This window comes from Ahaetulla prasina, chromosome 6 (assembly GCF_028640845.1).
Source record: "Ahaetulla prasina isolate Xishuangbanna chromosome 6, ASM2864084v1, whole genome shotgun sequence".
Classification (NCBI taxonomy): Eukaryota; Metazoa; Chordata; class Lepidosauria; order Squamata; family Colubridae; genus Ahaetulla; species Ahaetulla prasina.
Genome location: NC_080544.1, coordinates 48,802,120 through 48,821,064, shown reverse-complemented (window position 1 = coordinate 48,821,064; position 18,945 = coordinate 48,802,120). Strand labels below are relative to the sequence as shown.

Sequence of the window (18,945 nt, the reverse complement as noted above, 5' to 3'; positions counted from 1 at the left end):
ATTTGGAGAAGCTTATTTTCTCCTTTTTATCATCTGATACCAAGAAGAGGACAAATTTACTCCATTATTAACTAATTTGCTTTGAAAAAACTGAATTCACTTGAATTCCAAAACTGAAATAACTAGTCAAGAGATGAAGGTCTTGTCTTAAAAGAACAACTTGTACTTTTTACACAAAAGTTTTTCTTCTTCTTTTTTCCTTCCTTATTTTAAGTTTAGAGCTAATATCTGTCAAGACACTCAATAATAGATGTCTGTGGTTGAGGAATACTTTCTTCTTCACAGCTGGGGGAAAGTGGGGATATTCAGTTGGTGTCATCTTGAGATAAGCTTTGAGGCCTGTGTTAATAAGTCAAACAAGGTGTTCTCATTTATATATATATAAATGTCAGATGGTTGCCCTCCTGTAATTCATTTTTATTTCTTTCAGGCAAAAAAAAAAAAAAAGGAAAACTCAGAAACAGTATGAGGACAAAATGTTTTGAAATCCTGTTTCAAAACCTGTTTGGCCTTAAAGCAAGCTAATAGAATAGAATAGAATAGAATAGAATAGAATAGAATAGAATAGAATAGAATAGAATAGAATAGAATAGAATAGCAAATTTGGAGGTACCTTGGAGGTCTTCTAGTCCAACCCCTTGCTTAGGCACCCCCTACACCACTTCAGACAAATGGTTATCATGTCATATCATGTAAAAACTTCCAGTGTTGGAGCATCAAGAACTTCTGGAGGCAAGTTGTTCCACTGATTAATTGTTCTAACTGTTAGGAAATTTTTCCTTAGTTCTAAGTTGCTTCTTTCCTTGATCAGTTTCCACCCATTGCTTCTTGTTCTACCCTCAAGTGCTTTGGAGAATAGCTTGACTCCCTTTTCTTTGTGGCAGCCACTGAGATATTGGAACACAGCTATCGTATTTCCCTTAGTCCTTCTTTTCATTAAACTAGACATACCCAGTTCCTGCAACCGTTCTTCATATGTTTTAGCCTCCAGTCCCCTAATCATCTTTGTTGCTCTTCTCTGCACTCTTTCTAGAGTCTCAACATCTTTTTTATATCGTGGCAACCAAAACTGAATGCAATATTTCAAGTGTGGCCTTACCAAGGCATTATAAAGTGATCTTGATTCTATCCCTCTGTTTATGCAGCCCAGAACTGTATTGGCTTTTTTGGCAACTGCAGCACACTGCTGGCTCATATCTAAATGGTTTTCCACTAGGACTCCAAGATCCGTCTCACAGTTACTACTATTTGAGGTTTAATTCAGTAAAGGATGCCTCAGCTTCTTCATTGATTATTGTGAGAATAGAAAAGGTTCTCTTGCTGCGGCTATGCTCAGTCCTTCCTTTACAATTAAGGTGGTTTGACTTACATGTCATTTGAATGGATTATAGACTTCATGAATTTAAAATATAAAATGTTGAGACTTTGCTAGAATTTAATTAGAATTTCCTAATAAAAATGTAGTTAGTTCTGATCGTACAGTTGGAAATGAGCCAATTAATTCTACTTGTTCCTTCCAATGTATAATAAACTATATACCCTCAGAATCTCTTAAGTAGCAGAGATAAACTTTACAGCTAAATTACTCTGAAAAACTATAGTCTAACAAGCAATCAACATAAGAAACAATTATAAATGAATTATAATGCATCTGCCTTGTTATGAAGCAGAAAGAGCTTCTAGGCTCATGTATCTACAGAAGAATAAAGACTAGGGCTCCATTTACCAAAGCACTGATTCCCTAAGATGGAACTAAGTTCCATGCCGAGTGAGAGAGAAGCATGCATCTCAGTCTTTAGATGGCTGCTCTTTCAGGATGTCTGGAAGTCTTTACCTGAAAGTTTTATAACCTGCTGTCAGGGTTCCAAGTAACACCCCCAACGAAATCAAACTCCGAGGCTTGCAATTCCTCAAAGCTAACTTTTATTAGAGATGTCATATTGGCACATCTGGGGAAACCCAAATCTGAGAGCTTCTGGGTTTTTCTCACTCAAAAGAATGTTCAAGACCGTGCCCATTTCTCCCACATGTCCACCAGTGCTCCAATCAGTTCTTCAGGAACAGAAAACAACTTCCACTTTCTCCTCTGCACAGCTGTCAAAAGCCATGGCCTTGAACTTCTCTGTAAAGTTTTGTTATGGCTAATTCTACTTCACTCATACAATCCACCCCTCCCAACTTCCCATGGTAGGATTGTGGCAGGCCTGTATCCGGAAGGCACAAAGGTCATATGGCTTCCAGGCATGACACCTGCATTCCTTCTTCCTCCAAAATCTCAAATTTCAAAGGTAGATCCTACTGCTGGTTCTCAAGTCCTGATAAGTTGCTTGATTTGAGATCTGCTCAAGGACCTATGGATGCCTTCTGGAAAAAATAGTGCTCCCACCACTGCATTCCAACCAAGGCCAGCTGACGTTTTGATAGTAAGGGATGACGAAGAGTTGCCATTTCACAATGGATCTGCTTTGATGCCATATTGTGCCATCATACTGTAAGAAGTTTGAAAGGATTAGGGCTTTGAAATATCAGTTCAAGAGGGCCCTGCCATGATGCAGAAATTTCAGGAGCTAGGCTGAATAGGCATGATGCTGAATAAGCCCTGTAACCAGACCTGATGTAGTATAATTATTGAACATAAAGTTTCAATAATTATTCCTTAACACCAGAGCTTCCCATCTGGGTAAATAACCCATAACCGGGTAAAAATGATTTTCACAAACCCATTACCAATCAGAACAGGGACACTTAAACTGACTTAAAGTATTTTATCTACATTAAGTTAAAAAGTACTTTCTGGTAAGCAGTTTTGGATAATGAAAGAAAAAGTTTGAGAACCCCCTGCTTTACACTATGGAAGAGAACTAATTTTGTGTAATAGTTAAAGGCATCAGGCTAGAGTGTGTGTGATTGTGAGTTCTAGTCCCACCTTAGGCAAAAACCAATGAAACAGGCAGTGGAAGCCCACTTACAAAAAAACCTTTCCAAGAAAACTGCAGGGATTTGTCCAGCAGTCATCAGGAGTCAAAACTAATTTGAAGGCAAAAAAAACAACAACACACGTGTAAATTTAGAGAGGGCTCGTATGTAAATCTAGATGAATGATAAAGGCTTTAGATGAATCTGTGCACCACTTCATAAATTTTATCTGGTGGTATCACTGTATGTACCTAATGAGCTTCCATGTTGAGAGAATCACATAAAGAATTCCTTACAATGAAAAAAAAGTGGGGATGTGATGGCTCAGTGGTTAAAGACTCTGAGCTTATCAGCTGGATAGCCCAGGTTCAAGATCCCAGTGCCATGCAATGGGGTGAGCTCCTGCCCACTTAGCAGTTTGAAAGAAAGTAGATAAATAGGTACCACTTCAGTAAGAAAGTGGAAGCTTTCCATGCACTTTGCCTTATAGTCATTCTGGCCACATGACCATGGAAAAATCTTTGGGCAACGCTGTCTCCCTCAGTTAAGAAATGGAGATGAGCCTTCTCCCTAGAGTCAAACGCAACCGAACAGGGAAAACATTTACTTTTACAAGGAAAAAAGTTTGTTCATATATTTCAGTTACGACCTATATTAATATCAAGTCAGATACTAGGACAGTTCAGTTCCCACAAGTATTCTCTCCCTAATACTTGTTTTGTTGATGGGAGAGAGAGATTTGCCCAGAGGTTGCCAGAATTTCTCAGGCTTGTATTGACTGCTGCTATGTCTCTGATGTATCATGAAAAGGGAAAACTCACAAACATTCTCCACACAAAATCTAATTGCGCAGTTTTTCCATCTTCAACCCACAAAAATTCTAACTCACCAACTTTACAGCACTCCCAGGGGAAGGAAGCATTGATTCCCTCCTTGCTGGTTGCTCTAAAAGTATAAATTGACCTCCACTTCCTTTTCTTTCTGTACCAGGGAAAGAGTCAAGAGCCCAGTTTCTTCTGTTGATTTGGACACACTATTTCTTTTTTTTAAGGATTACAATTATTTATCCACTTATTGTGTACCTATATATCGTTCACACCAGGGGTGAAATCCAGCAGGTTCTGACAGGTTCTGTAGCGGAAATTTTGAGTAGTTTGGGGAACCGGTAGAAATTTTGAGTAGTTCGGAGAACTTGCAAATACCACCTCTGGCTGACCCTAAAGTGGGGTGGGGATGGAGATTTCCTTCCCCTGCCACACTCACCAAGCTATGCCCACCAAGCCACACCATGCCTCCACAGAACCAGTAGTAAAAAAAAAATGAATTTCACCACTGGTTCACACTGATCATTTATGGACAAGGGATACAGCTTTCTACAGGACTGATTATTGATCCATACAAAACAAGACTTACTGTTCCAGAAGTGGTCAAAGTATAACCTTCCAGAAATGTTGACTTACAATCATTCCAAACCAAAAAAGCCAATGGCCAGAGATTGATTTGCTCTGATAGGCAGCTGACGGAAATCCCAGAAGATAACCCAGCTAACCTTCCAAAACACACAGCTGCTTTAAATCTGTGTTTGCTTGCACCAATATATTATTTACAGCATCTTTTTAAAGGCTTTGCACTGTTTTAGCAGGCAACTGTTCTCAAGAGAGAAGGAAGTGAATTTTTCTATTACCTGTTACCTGACATTCCAAAAAATTATCCAAGTATGCACTTGTGAATATTTGTCTAAAGGGCAAGTGCTCTGCTGCTGAATTCTGGTTCATTTTCCATTTTATTTTATTTTTTATTTATATGTTTATTATTTCTGCCCAATTCAGATATGAAACTCTGGATGGCTTACCATAAAACAGATAAAAAGAAAATGCGTTGTATGAAATAGAAACACATTAAAGCCAAGAATCATGAAATAATGAGGGCCGGGGTGTGGCTCAGGCTGTAAGAAACCTGTTATTAAAACACAGCTGCCTGCAATTACTGCAGGTTCTAGTCCCACCAGGTCCAAGGTTGACTCAGCCTTCCAGCCTTTATAAGGTAGGTAAAATGAGGACCCAGATTGTTGGGGGGGCAATAAGTTGACTTTGTAAATATACAAATAGAATGAGACTATTGCCTTACACACTGTAAGCCGCCCTGAGTCTTCGGAGAAGGGCTGGATATAAATGTAAATAATTTTTTTTTTAAAAAAAAGATAGAAACGCTTATCATTATTCCAGTGCCACAAACTCAGGCACAAAATTTTGTGGGGTTCTGAAACATAAGTGCATAAATAAAATCATAAATATCTGTCATTAAAATCTTGTGCACGAAGTTTCACTTGATCCCAGTTGAACATACTTCTAAATGATGTATTAACAATTGCACTGCACATTCCTCATCATCATTTAGCTTTGTATGGGTTAATAAAATTTAGATATTCATAGCCAAATTTATAACATTATGATTTCCTGGAAGCAAGACAAATTTCATGTAAATAAAGCAGGAGCGCTATCTCTTAATTATCATATGATGTATCATGAAAAATATATGCTTCTGACGTATTTCCCCAATCCCATATGTACTTTATTGAAAATGGTAGAACTTTGGCATATGATAAACTTCTATAGCAAATCCAACACATAGATCTGGAAAAACAGAATGTCAGCCTTAACAGGTAGACCAGACAGAAAACACAGCCAGACAAGGTAATTCTAATTTAATGTAAAGCTACATTAACAGATTTTCACAAGTCTGAAAGTCATAGTCTGCATCCTTTACCTTTTCAGATCAAAAATTTAGAAGGATCCCTTTTGAGCCCTTGTTTCACCTATTGTGCAACTGTGGGCTATGATGTGACTCATCTGACTGATCCCTAGATAGCATCTTTTTATCCTGCTGTCTTCCAAGGTCTTTCCCTTTTTCCATTACACATAGTGACAACTTCTTTTATAAATCTCATTGATCCCTGTATTTCAAACAAACAGCTCGGCTACAAAATTCCTTAGGCCTACACGGTTGTTGCTGTTTTTTATTTCTTTTGAAAGCAATTATATGTATCTATGTGTGAACCAGTGGCGAAATGTAAAATTTGTTACTACCGGTTCTGTGAGCATGGCTTGGTGGGGGGGTAATGTGACAGAGGCTTTTAAAAGCATTTTTACAACCTCTTCGGCTGAATATTGAAATGGAAATAAATACAGCAACGGAGAGAAATAAGAAGAAGAAGAGAGACGGAAAGGGAGAAGGAGGGAGAGAGAAAGAAGAAAGGGAAGAAAAGGGGAGGAAAGGTAGGGGAAATAAGAGTAGGAGAGAAGGTCAGATAGGGAGGAAGTGGGAAGGAGGAGGAGAAAGGAAGGGGAAGTAGAGAAGGAGTAGGACAGGAGAGAAGAAAGTAGGTAGGATGAAAGAAGGGAGAAAGAGGAATGAGAAGAAGAAAAGATTGCTATGAAAGGAAAAAAGATAAAATGGAAGAAAGGCAACCTCGAACATATTTGAATATATCAGGATAAAAACTGAAATAGTTAAAAAAGAAGCATGAAAAAGAATGTATACCAATAAAAATGGAGAAATTAAAATCTGAGGGTGAAAGAAGAGGATATTTAGTGAAATGAGCAAGAAAATATTGTGGTATGAATACAAACTAGGGAAAAAAAGAATATTTTGGTGAAAATTGCAATTAAGTAAAATGTATTTGAATATATTGAATTGTACAAGATGTGATATGGTCAATACTCTGTTCATGAATCATGTATGAATGTAAGGGGGGGGATTTTAAAAAACCCAATAAAAACTTGTTCAAAAAAAAAAGAAAGAAAGAAAGAAAGCAATCTACTTGTGCCATAACTGACCAGGCTCAAATTACCATGTTTTGAACACATGATGTAAAGACCTCGCTCTCTAGAGAAATCTATAATACTGGGAAAGGTGGAAGGAAAGAGAAAAGGAAGACCCAACAGCAAGGTGAATTGGCTCAATTGCAGCGGTGATGAACATGCTGTTTGTAGATCTGAAGGGGCAGATTGGGAACAGATCAAGCTAAGAATTTACACTGACTTGATAGCTCATAATCATGTGCAAATCCAAGCAGTGCAGCATTTGTCAACATGCAGATTTTGTAAGTGTCATCCAAGGCTTTTTGGTATGGCACCAAGATTGGAGGGAGTGCCAGGATTATGGTTGTTGGATGAAAAAGTCATGTGAGATCTTGTTTAACTTTCCTGAACAACCAAGATTCCTGTCCCAATGGTGGTCATAAGGTGAGGACTACGTGGACTGGAATTGGCCATTAAGTTTTGTGACCGTGCCAAAACAGAGCAGTAATATTTTCAATGATGTTATACAGCAGCAGAAACCATCCTCTACTGCCTATATATCCCATCTCCACAATAATTATATTTCAGAACTATTTATGTCAGCCTTGCATGAATGTCATTTCTCTTACCTAGCTCTGCTAACTTCAAATAGCGTATAGCACACAATTAACAAACTACTGTTTTTCCCCTGTGGAGAGAAAAATGCTGGCAATAATGATTCAGCTCTAAAGAGTTTCTAAATCAATAAAACGAAAGTCAGGGGATGAGCAAATCACTGATTAAAATCACACACTCACAAGGGATCGGTAGCTAATAAGACTCAAAGCTAGGAGGAAAAAGGAAAAACTGAGAAGCATGTTCACCCTGGCATGGCGTTACTGCCATGGAGGAACTGGAATGTAATCAACCTGAGCACTCTAATCCAAGAAAGTCATCTGATAGCCAGTCTCCAAGATCAATGCACATTGAGAAGCAACACTAAATAAAGCCCAGAATGAGTTCTAGGCATTTCTCAGAGGATCTGTGACAGGACTGCCAAACTTGCGGCCCGCAGGCCAGATGCATCATGCGCTGCCCATGCCCACTTTAGCAAAGGTCCCAATATTTCACGTGATGCCACCATGATGACATGAGTTTGACGCCCCTGGTCCATGACGACCCACCGCTGCCATCTCGCTGTGGCCAACTCACCACGGTCAACTTTTTGCGCCAACTCACTTTGGCCAACTCACCACAGGACAACTCACTATGGCCAACTTGGTGCAGGACAAGAATTACACTAATATTGAAGAAATAGTGGGATATAATCATTAAAGGATACCAAAGGAGGGAAATTTATTTATTTATTTATTTATTTATATTTATAAATTTAATAATTTATTTTAAATAATTAAATTGAATTGTTGAGTTGTCCCACAAGTTGCCCCATGGAGAGTTGGCCATGGTGAGTTGTCTCACAGTAAGCTGGCTATGGCAAATTGGCTGTGATGAGTTGACCATTGCAAGTTGACCATGACAACTTGTCTGCAGTGAATTGTCCCATTCCAAATTTTCAGGCATTTGTTTGCAGGCTAATACTTACATACCACCCAACCTGAAGGAGATTCTTGCAAGCAACTTCTTGCAAGCAACAACAGGACAATGTTGTATCTGGAAAGTGGCAACTTTTTCAATTGTGGCAACTTTTTCAATTAGGTGTAATTTCAAAATTGCCACTTTTTTCAAAAGTGGCAACTTTTTCAATTAGGTGTAGTTATTTCTGAACTGATTTGTATGGGTGATTTTTTGCAGAAAATGATGAAAAAACACTGGAAGGAAGAAATATACCCATGATGGCGAACCTATGGCATTGCCTGTTGCTCTTCTGGGTTCTGGTGCACCAGCCAGCTGGTCTTCATGCATACGGGAACACTGGAAACAGGAAGAGCAGCCACCCAGTGGACATGCGCGTACCAGGAAGATGATCTTCTGGTTTCCAGCACATGCATGCACATTGGCCACCTGGTCTTCCAGTTTCCAGTGCTCCCGCATGCATGAAGACCAGCTGGCCGGTGCACCGGAACCTGGAAGAGCAACGGGTGATGGGTAGTTGATTGCTTCTCCACAATTCACAGAAATTTCACTGTCCCTGTTCTGAGAGTAGGGCCCAAATTTAATGGCAGTGTTTGCATTCTTCTGCTTTTAGCTGGACTAACTCATGGTGATCTCACTGTTATGAGACAGCAGCACTGAGCACAATTGCATGTGTACTTTGGAGACATTGGAGAGCAAAAACACTCTGCGCAAGTTCCCAAGGTGCACTAAACCTATTCAGAAGTTAATGGATCTTGTTTCTCTTATTTCCTTCTGGGAAATTGTGAGAGATTGTGCAACTGGTCTTTGCAAATTATTGAAGCATAGTTCTTAGAGCTGTCTAAATCATGAATTTCCCAAGCCTACTATTTTATATCCTGCAAATGCTATTTGGTTTCCAGGATAGGAGTCTCAAGAACTATTAATCCAGTCATGTATGTCTCATTCAGATAATCCTTTAAGTTTCTGAAGAAAGCCTTGTTTTCTGAAAGAGCCTTCTTGGCACTGTGGGGTAACAATGTTCATGATCTCTTAAACTAATTATTTTCCTGATTTATGGCTACATGTTCTATCTGGGCTCCTATTATTGTAGTTTGGTGTAACAATAAAATGTTCTGGAGAGCTTTGACCTTCTTCATTTTCCCACTTAACTAGATCATTCATTCTTAGAATCTTTTTCATATGAAAATAACTGTGATTGTGTTGGCTTAATTAGTACTTCTGGGCCTTGAACATAATTAAATTTAACGACAATGTCATATTTTTATAGATGTAATGCAACTTTGCAGTAGTTTGTGATTAGAATTAAGCCCAGAGACCTGGTTCTTATGTTGATTTCTATAAATCTTCATTCTGAGAATCTGGATACTTTATCTTTTTTATCATGACCACAATATATTCATCTAGTGCCGTGTTGGCGAACCTATGGCACGTGTGCCTCAGGTGGCATGTGGAGCCATCTCAGCGGGCATGTGAGCCGTTGCCCTAGGTCAGCTCCACTGCACATGCGTGCATGCTGGTCAGCTGATTTCAAGCTGCCCCTGTGCACGCCGCCCATCCCCTCCCAGAAGTCTCCACGTGGCCAGTTTTGGATGCCAGGTAAGTACAGGGCTCGCACGGAGGCTCTGGGAGGGCAAAAAACGGGCCTCCCAGAAGACCAGAAATAAGCCATTTCCAGCCTCCAGAGGCTTCAGGGAGGCCTGCTAGGCCCAAACCGGGGCATTGGGGGTGCTCACGCATTCCTGGGGAGCACAGTGGGATCACATACACATGCACAGAAGGGCAGGGCAGCGTGGGGTGGCATTGCATTATGGGTGTGGGTGCACGTGTGGGTGCAATTGTGCGCACACTTGCGCTTTTGGCATCCGAGGAAAAAAAGGTCAGCCATCATTGATCTAGTGTATGTAAACTATTATTATAATCTCTTTCTCTCTCTCTCTCTCTCTCTCTCTCTCTCTCTCTCTGGTAAATATTTCTCTGAGTTCATCTTCCATATCAAGGTCATCCAAATGATTTCAGTGAGTACATCTGTTTGCCCTACATGGAGAGGGAAATGCCATATATTAAACATGGTTTTAGAAGAGGCCAAGCAAAAAGAAACATAGTTGATGATGTTATATAATCAAGTAAGAGCACTGATGAATCTGGGGGTTGAAGTATAATAATAGTTTACAATAACTGTCTTCATATATTGTGGTCATGATAAAAGAGATAAGGTGTCCAGATTCTCAGAATGATCAATGATGATGGCCATAGCTCTTTGTCCTCTACCTCCCCAAAATCACCAGCCATGTAAAATGATTCACACCTTTAATTTGATTTTGCACCTGGCAAACCAGTTCCTGACCAAAATAATTTCTCATCGCCACAAGATGGCAGTGAAACCATACATAGTACTGAAATCACCATCATTTAATTACTACTGGAGAAAGAAGTCATACAATTATACTTAAGGTGGTTTGGGTTGGTTTGGTTGGTTTGGTTTGGTTTGGTAACAGATCTTAATCTGGATGGAGTAGATAGATTGGTTTTAGTCTGATTTAGATTATCTATTCTGAAACTCCAGAACAAAACTTTTTACAGCTTTCAGACAGGAAAAACCAAGGGCAAAGAAATTTTAACAAATTAAAAACCAAAATTGAGATGCTTGCAGAGTAAACCTGCTCAAGAATCTTGTGTGTGTGTGTGTGTGTGTGTGTGTGTGTGTGTTTTAAATGCTGGTTGTGCTTTGAAAATTAGATAACCAAAATAATGAGTCCTGTCTTAGGAAACCCCCTAACATAAGTTGTCAGATCTAAAGGTGCTTTTTCAAGAGGCAACTGGACTTTTTGCTTTTTTTTTGAAGACATTTCGCTTCTCATCCAAGAAGCTTCTTCAGCTCAGAGCTGAAGAAGCTTCTTAGATGAGAAGCAAAAAGTCTTCAAAGAAAAAAAACAGAAAGTCCAGTTGGCTCTTGAAAAAGCACCTTTGGGACAACCATGACCTGGATGACTGAGAATCTCCATAGACATAAGTGGTCAGACTACTGAACTATTTATGTCTAATCAGCTCTATTGTTTTTTGTTTATTTGTTTATTTATTTGTCAACAAATACAAGTAAACAAGTAACAGAGTAGACACAGACATGGTCACATGAAAAAAAATTGGCACCAAAAAAAGGATATAATAGGCAAAACATAGAATGATTACATATAATTGGGAACAGTAAAACAGGGACATTAGGCATGCTGGTGAGTTTATGTATACCCCCTTAGGGACCTCTTAAGAAACATGAAAGGTCCACGGTAGACAGTTTACGGTAAAAGGTATGGGGATTAGAGAGACTAACAACAGGATCAGGTAGATTGTTCCAGATATTTACTACTCTATTGCAAAAGTCATATTTCCTACAATTAAGATTAGAGGGAATAACATAGAGTTTAAATCTATTGATGGCCCTTGTATTATTATGGTTGACATTAAAGTATTTATTTACAGGTAGAACGTTTTGGTAAATAATCTTATGAACTAAGCATAGGTCGGAATGTAGATGACGTAGTTCAAGGCTTTCTAGACCTAAGATTTCAAGCCTGGTGGTATAGGGAATTTTATTTCGAGCAGAAGATTTGAGAACTCTCCTAGTAAAATATCTCTGGGCCCTCTCTAATGTAATGATGTCTGAAATACAGTGAGGGTTCCAGGCAGGTGAACAGTAATCAAGTATAGGTTTGGCAAAGGTTTTATATGCCTTAGTTTGAGTACAGCATTACCAGAGAGAAAACTTCGTAAAATAAGATTGACAACTCTTAAAGCCTTTTTTGCAATGATGTTACAGTGAGCTCTGGAATTCAGATCTTTAGAAATGAATACTCCTAGGTCCTTGACAGAGTGTGGGTCAACTTTTAGATCATTACCACCCGGCAAATATTTGAAGTTCTTATTTCTACTGCCAATGTGCAGGACTGAACATTTGTTAGCAGAGATTTGGAGTTGCCAATTGTTAGACCATTCAGATACATAGTCAGGTCATTTTGAAGGGTAGCAAAGTTGTCTGTAGTGTTGAATAGTTTAACATCATCGGCAAAGAGGACACTGCTTATAATTTGATCACAAAGGTCATTGATATAAAACAGAAAGAGTATTGGACCTAGAATGCTTCCTTGGGGAGCACCGCTGTTGACAGGTGCAGGATTTGATAGGGCGCTGCCTAGTTTAACCACTTGTTGCCTGTTTGACAGGAACGCATCTATCCAATTATATAGGAGTCCAGAAACGCCATAAGATTTAAGTTTCAGAAATAGTTTGTCATGCACAACTGAATCAAAGGCTTTACAGAAGTCAATGTAAATTGCATCTATTGCTTTGCCCTGGTCAATTTGAGAGGTCCAGATGTTTTTGCAGTGTATGAGTTGCAGATTACATGACAAATTTTCCCTGAAACCAAATTGTTTATCAGAGAGTAGGTTATTTGTAGCTAAGTGGAGGGTGATGGATTGGTTTATGATGGATTCCATGATTTTACATGTAACACAACAAAAAGAGATTGGTCTATAATTCTCAACAAGGCCAGGGTCACCTTTTTTGAAGATAGGCATGACTGTTGATAATGACCATATGTCAGGCAAGGAGCCCATTCTAAAAGTTACTTCATAGATGATGCTTAGAGGTTCAGCAACGGCGGAGGAAAGCTTTTTAAGAAAGAAGACACATATTCCATCGGGACCCATAAATAGAGATGGGTTTATTTTGTGTAGTGCCTTTATGACGGTATCTTCAGTAAAATCAATGTGGATTAGATCATTGCAATTGGATGAGGTACGACTAGGAAATGAGGGGGAGATGCCATTGCTGTTGACAAAGACTGAACTGAAAAAAGTATTGAAGAGATTAGCTTTAACGACATCATCATTACAATCTTCACCATTTGTCCCTTTTAGAGGTGGAATGGTTTTAGAGTCTTTAAGTTTGGTGTTTATAAAATTATAGAAGGCACGATTGGAATTCATGTGTAACAACTCTTCCTCCTGCTTGCAGTGGTAATTGAGACATTCTGTTTTTATTTGGCGGCAAATGGATTTGTATCGGTTTTTGAAGTTAGCTATATAGCCAGCTAACCACATAATTGTGGTTGCCATAGTTTAGAGGCTCTAAGACAGGCTTTCTTTCCCAGCTTAGGTGGTAGGAATTGATGCCACCCCACAACCCTCAGCTCTTTTTCTGTATTATATATTTTCTCAGTGTGCTCATCTTGTTTTAATAATCTATTTTTTATTTGCCTTCTAGTTGAAGTTGGTAGATCGTAAAGCTGCTAAGGTTGAGAAATGCTGCAATAAATATCAATCTTAGAGTTACTCTTTTTGCCCTTTCACAACATTTGCCAGCTTCTCTTCTCCCCCATTTTCTCCATACTTTTTGTTTTTGCTTCAGAGCTAAACACAAAAAACCCCACAAACTTGGTATTCTACTGCCACATTCCCATGATCTGACATCACCAAGTGAAAAGGCAATTTTTTGTCAATTTCCCTGACTGGGCATCCAAGTTTGGTAGAGTGATACCGTGATATTCTTCCTTGTATTTTTGTTTGTTTTCTAAGGCTGGCCACTCATGAGTATGCTGGCCAGTTTACAAGGATTTAAAGCAAAACTAAGACAGGTTTTTCAATATTTTTTTTAAAGTCATTTCAAGGAGAAAAAAAAAAGTCTCCGCCATCAACTCAGTGTTGGAAGAAATATTCTTCTGGGTTCAGTTCCAAGTGGGGAAAAAAACACTGGATTCATGAAAGTTGCTTGGAAAGGTTTATTGAAAATCTCGCATGGCTTGAGATCCTGGGCAAAAAGGGCAGAGATGCTGAGAGTGCCTGGATTTGATGCCCTCTGTTGGACTTTGAATTTGAGCTTGCGTTCTGATTGGTTGTTAGACTCCCATGGGGCCATACAGGAGTAACTTTGTAGGTTGTCTTTTGAGTCCCAGGCTTGGTTGACTCTTGCTGGGTGATGATGTAATGAAAGGGCTTTGGGCAATTCCTACTATGGCTCTGCCTGAAGGAGGTAGATCTTTGTTATGTAGAATAGACTGGCCCAGGTCTTAATGGCCCATTGACAAAGGTGAGGGGCGGCTGAGTTTCTGCCTCCCTTTTAGGGGAAATATTCTGCCCTTTTAATATTTCCTAAAATATCTCATTTTCCTAGGAGAGGGGTGGGTGCTAACTTCTACAGCAGCATATACCTCTTCCACAGAAGATCTATCTATTCTAGGCCAGAGATTAGGATGGTGTTTCTTGAACCCAGCAAATGTCCGGGTTTCATCTCCCAGAATTCCCTGATGAGCAATCTGGTGAGGGAGTTCTGGAGTTAAGAGTCCTGGCATCTTAAAGTTACCAAAGTTAAGAAATCCTGATCTAAGAAAACTTCCAATTTTCAGGGCTATCTTGAAGGACATCAGGATTAGGGCTGCCCAGACCTTGGAAGAATGCTGCTCCAGATGTCACAACAGGAAAAACTAATTGGTCCATTAAGTACAGCAATGGATTGGACTTGGTGTTAGATCATAAAGGACAGACAAAAACAGTTGAAAAGAGATCATCCTTCAAATATGCAGCTCCTGTGCCATGTTATTGATAGTAATATTGTTTATATTGCCCCCAAGTGGAGCATCGTTCTGGATTAATAATCAGGAAACAATATATTGTTTGCAAGAAATTGCTTCCTTTATAAATACTGAATTTTCCCCAATGAATTCAGTTTTTTCCAGATGGTATATATACCAATTAGTTTGGATTCCACCCACATTTGCCAATGACTGTAGAATGAGTATTAACTTCCAAGTAACAACAGCATTGTACATACAAAATTTGATTTTAATGAGGATTTGCAAAGCAAATGCTAATGTTTCTATTAATCATCGAGATGAAGGAATGTCAAAAAGAGTGTTTGCAGTTATCATATATAATATTAGCAATTTTGCCATATGTGATACTTAGTATTCCATGTGGCTTTAAATGGTTTCTTTTCTTGTAATTCTTTCTAACTATTGCATTTTGAAGGGAGCCAAAACTATATGGAAATCACTATACTTTTCATCCTGGGAAAAAAAATGAATGTTTCTTTAAATGGAACTAGTCAATAAATGGTGTTTCTTGGGAACAATAAACTAATAGCAGTACATGCACATGAAGTATGTGATATCCATTCCAGAATAAGGGTTTTCAGGAAGGGAGTGTGAGAAACTGAGGTAATCTGTGTTTATATTATATATTTATGTGATTGATAGAAAACAAGAAAAATACTAGGTCCAGATTGTGGGAAACTGCCAACTAAAACAAAATAAAAGCATGCCATTCTAACAAAACATTAAATTTTAATGTTTGATAATGTGTAATTTTTGTACTCTTCTATTTGGTCCAAAAATCAGGTAAATCCAGAATTTGGTTGGTAATTAGAAAGTCAAGAACATGATTGATTGAAGAACTTCAAAGTAAGGCAAAGCAAACAAGGAAGGACAGAAGAAGGTGACGATAACCATAGTAGTTTGCAAATTGTTATTACTGTTTATTAAATTTATTGGTTGCTCATCGTAACACAGAACATGACCAGCTTTTTATGCAGTTTTCAAATTCTCTTCCACTTTTTTGTTGAAGGAGTCATCATAAGAGAAAATGTAAACATCAAACATGGCAAAACAGGCGACAAGATTCTTCCATTCTTTAAAGACAATAACATGACAGTAATAAACCTAATACCTGTCTCTCCACTGCATATAATAAGGGGAATGAAAGCATGCTAAAATGATATTCTTTAGAAATAGGCCAGACTGTAACATAAGTGGTAGAACAAAAGAATTGTGGAATCATATATTATGATTCAGGAGTCGGCCGTGAAGAAAAACAGTTAGCTGAGTTGTTGCCGAAGTTGAGATGGGCAATATAAATCCTCTAATCCAGGAGTCTCCAACCTTAGCAACTTTAAGCCTGGCGGACTTCAACTCCCAGAATCCTCCAGCCAGCAAAGCTGGCTGGGAAATTCTGAGAGTTGAAGTCCACCAGGCTTAAAGTGGCCAAGGTTGGAGACCCCTACTCTAATCAGAAACAAAAGTAAACAGACAAAAACAGAGAAAGTCAGAAGCAAAGAAATGATCAGGTTCTGGTAGAGCCAGATGCTTTTTTTACAGGAAGCTTCAAAGAATTTTACAGAGGGATCTTGTCACAGTCCCAACAAGACTACATGTTACAAAGCAAAGTCAGGACAACAGCTCTTGCAATTAAATGAATCCAAGGAATTTTCCTCAAATCTCCTAGTTTCCATCCAGGCACAGCTCATACCTATCCCACTCATCCCATCCCAGCCTTCAGTAGATTAAAATTAGGAATATTTTAAAAATAAGGCACCTGGTAAAAAAGAGTCCACTCACTTATGGAAGAGATATTTCTCTCATCAAACATATTTAAGTGAAAATATTCACTTAAATGTTTTATAATGGTTTTTCTTTCACATTTATGGAAATGTACCCACCCTCTCCTTCTCCTTAGATATATGGATGCAAGGTATGTACCCATAAGACCACCATCTCCCCCGCATCGCAGTCCAGTTAAGTCATCCTGTAGCATGGCATGGCTTATATGGAGTCAGCAGTTGGGGTATTTTTTCAGGTTTCCTTCTTACTCGTTGAAATTCCTCTCTTTTTTCCCCCACAAAATTCATATTCTGTTTCTCCTATGTTTTTCCCCTGTATACACATATGTGATATTTTACCGCAATAAACCACAATATTGAAATAGCAGTTATGATGAGTATATTGTGCTAAGTAAGAAAGCATATAACCATGGGCTACATTGGTACAACTTATTTGTGTTTAAGGGAAGAACTGTTTTGTGCTGTGTCATCTGGGTTTGCTTAAACTTTTGCATCAGGTAAAGAGCATGGCAAAAGTTAGAGAAATGAGAAGGAACCCCACCCTTACAAAGCCATGCTAGCCGCAATGCAGTTTGTGGCAGGTGCTGTCTTTTTCTGCCTCCAAGCAAACATTTTCTTGAGCTCCCCCCTAAACCGATCATGTAGCCAGGCATAAAGGAAAGCATTTGTGCAAGCAGACATCATTGCAAACCAATGGCAAATCAGCTGAATAAGGTTGAAGTATTGCTTGTCTATCAGTCTGATCTCGACATCTTTGATGACATTGAAGAGATGCAGCGGCAGCCAGCAAACTCCAAAGGCAGTGACCACCAAGACAAGCAGACGAAAAGTCTTCCTCCGCTTAGCTCGGTCACACTCAGCTTGACTCTGGGTAACATTACCAGGAACGACTCGGTTTTTCAGCTTGACTGAGATCCTCAGGTAGGAGACAGAGATGACCATTAAGGGCAGAACGTAGGTGAGGATGAGGGTGCTGTAGGCATAAGCTAAGCGATCCTTTTTCCTGTGGAACCAAAATTCTTCACAAATGGAGAAGTCCAGCTCTGGAAATTCTGCATGGTAAGTACGGACCAAGGCTGGGGCAGCTAGTATGCAACTCAATAGCCAAATAGCAGCCAGGATATACACACAGATAGATATTGTCAGTCTCCTCTGAAGGGGATAAACCATGGCATAGTACCTGTCTACAGCAATGACAGTCAGAGTGAAAATAGACACAAATACGGTGACCGGCTGCATCAGGAACACAAAGTAACACATGAAGCGTCCATAGATCCACCCTCTGGGTTCAAAGGCATATGCCAAAGTCAGGGGTACACAGGTGGCACACATTAGCATGTCTGAGAATGCCAAGTTGCCCACAAGGAAATTGGTGACATTGTGCATTTTTTTAGTCTTGCAGATAACATAAATAAGGAGGTAATTCCCAATGACACCAACAAAGACCACCAGAGAGTAGCAAGGAATAATGAGAGGCTTGAAGAACTGGACAAGCTGGAGCCCCAGGAAGAGGTTGCTGGTGTTGTTTTGAATTTCAGAAAGAAGGCTCTGAGAGGTCAGATTTGCTGGTTCCATTGCCTTTTTCCACGGTTACAATTTCCTTGCCAATAAAATTAATCCTAGCACATAAGCATGCCCGTACTATCATTAATTTTTGTCTAAATCATCTTGGGATGATGGATAGATTTTACCTTGAGTTTGGGCACCTGATATTTGCATGTATTCATCTGCAAAAAAAAAAAAAGACGAGGAGGTGAGCCTCAGTAGACACTGCCTTATACATAGGAATAATAAGATATAATCAGTCTGCTGGGACCCTCTCTTTTCTTCCACATACTGTAAATCTAGCTCTGTCCCTTTAAAAGCATGCAGCTAAGAAAATCATTATTGCACTAAGAAGTATACTTACAGCTGTTCTCTAGAAGTCCGATGTCATTCTGCATCTTCTTCTTCTTCTTCTTAATCCCATTTGATTTTCAGATCCATAACCAGTTAGAGCTGCTTGTTAACAGCAAGAGGGAGGGAGGGAGAAAGCAAGCAAGCTGCACCTGGTGAATTAAAATACACAGATTGAAGGTTTTTAGCAGGCTTCCCTATATACTCAAAATGAATTTGGGGGGAGGGACCTCTCTCCATTTGTTGCGTGCCTTCAGGAAAGTCTGTGAATCTCTCTTTTTTCTTTTGGTTGGCAAGCCATCTCTGAGACACTTTATCAACCAGAACACCTGAGCTCAACCGGGTGCTGAGTTTCCTGTTTACAGCTTCGGCG

General features: G+C 39.2%; 1 protein-coding gene across 1 annotated transcript; it reads right to left on the bottom strand.

The window, feature by feature from the left end:
- Window positions 1-15,809: 15,809 nt before the first annotated feature.
- On the bottom strand, window positions 15,810-18,731 carry LOC131200860 (prolactin-releasing peptide receptor-like). The gene is made up of 2 exons (XM_058188186.1): window positions 18,586-18,731; window positions 15,810-18,403 (listed from the first exon to the last, which is right to left on the bottom strand). Exon 2 carries the CDS (start codon window positions 18,249-18,251, stop codon window positions 17,220-17,222), a length of 1,032 nt encoding a protein of 343 aa, XP_058044169.1. The 5' UTR covers window positions 18,252-18,403; window positions 18,586-18,731; the 3' UTR covers window positions 15,810-17,219.
- Between the last annotated feature and the right edge of the window lie 214 nt (window positions 18,732-18,945).

Coding starts and splice junctions, on each gene's coding strand:
- LOC131200860 (XM_058188186.1), bottom strand. CDS start 18,251: ATGGAACCAGCAAATCTGACCTCTCAGAGCCTTCTTTCTGAAATTCAA.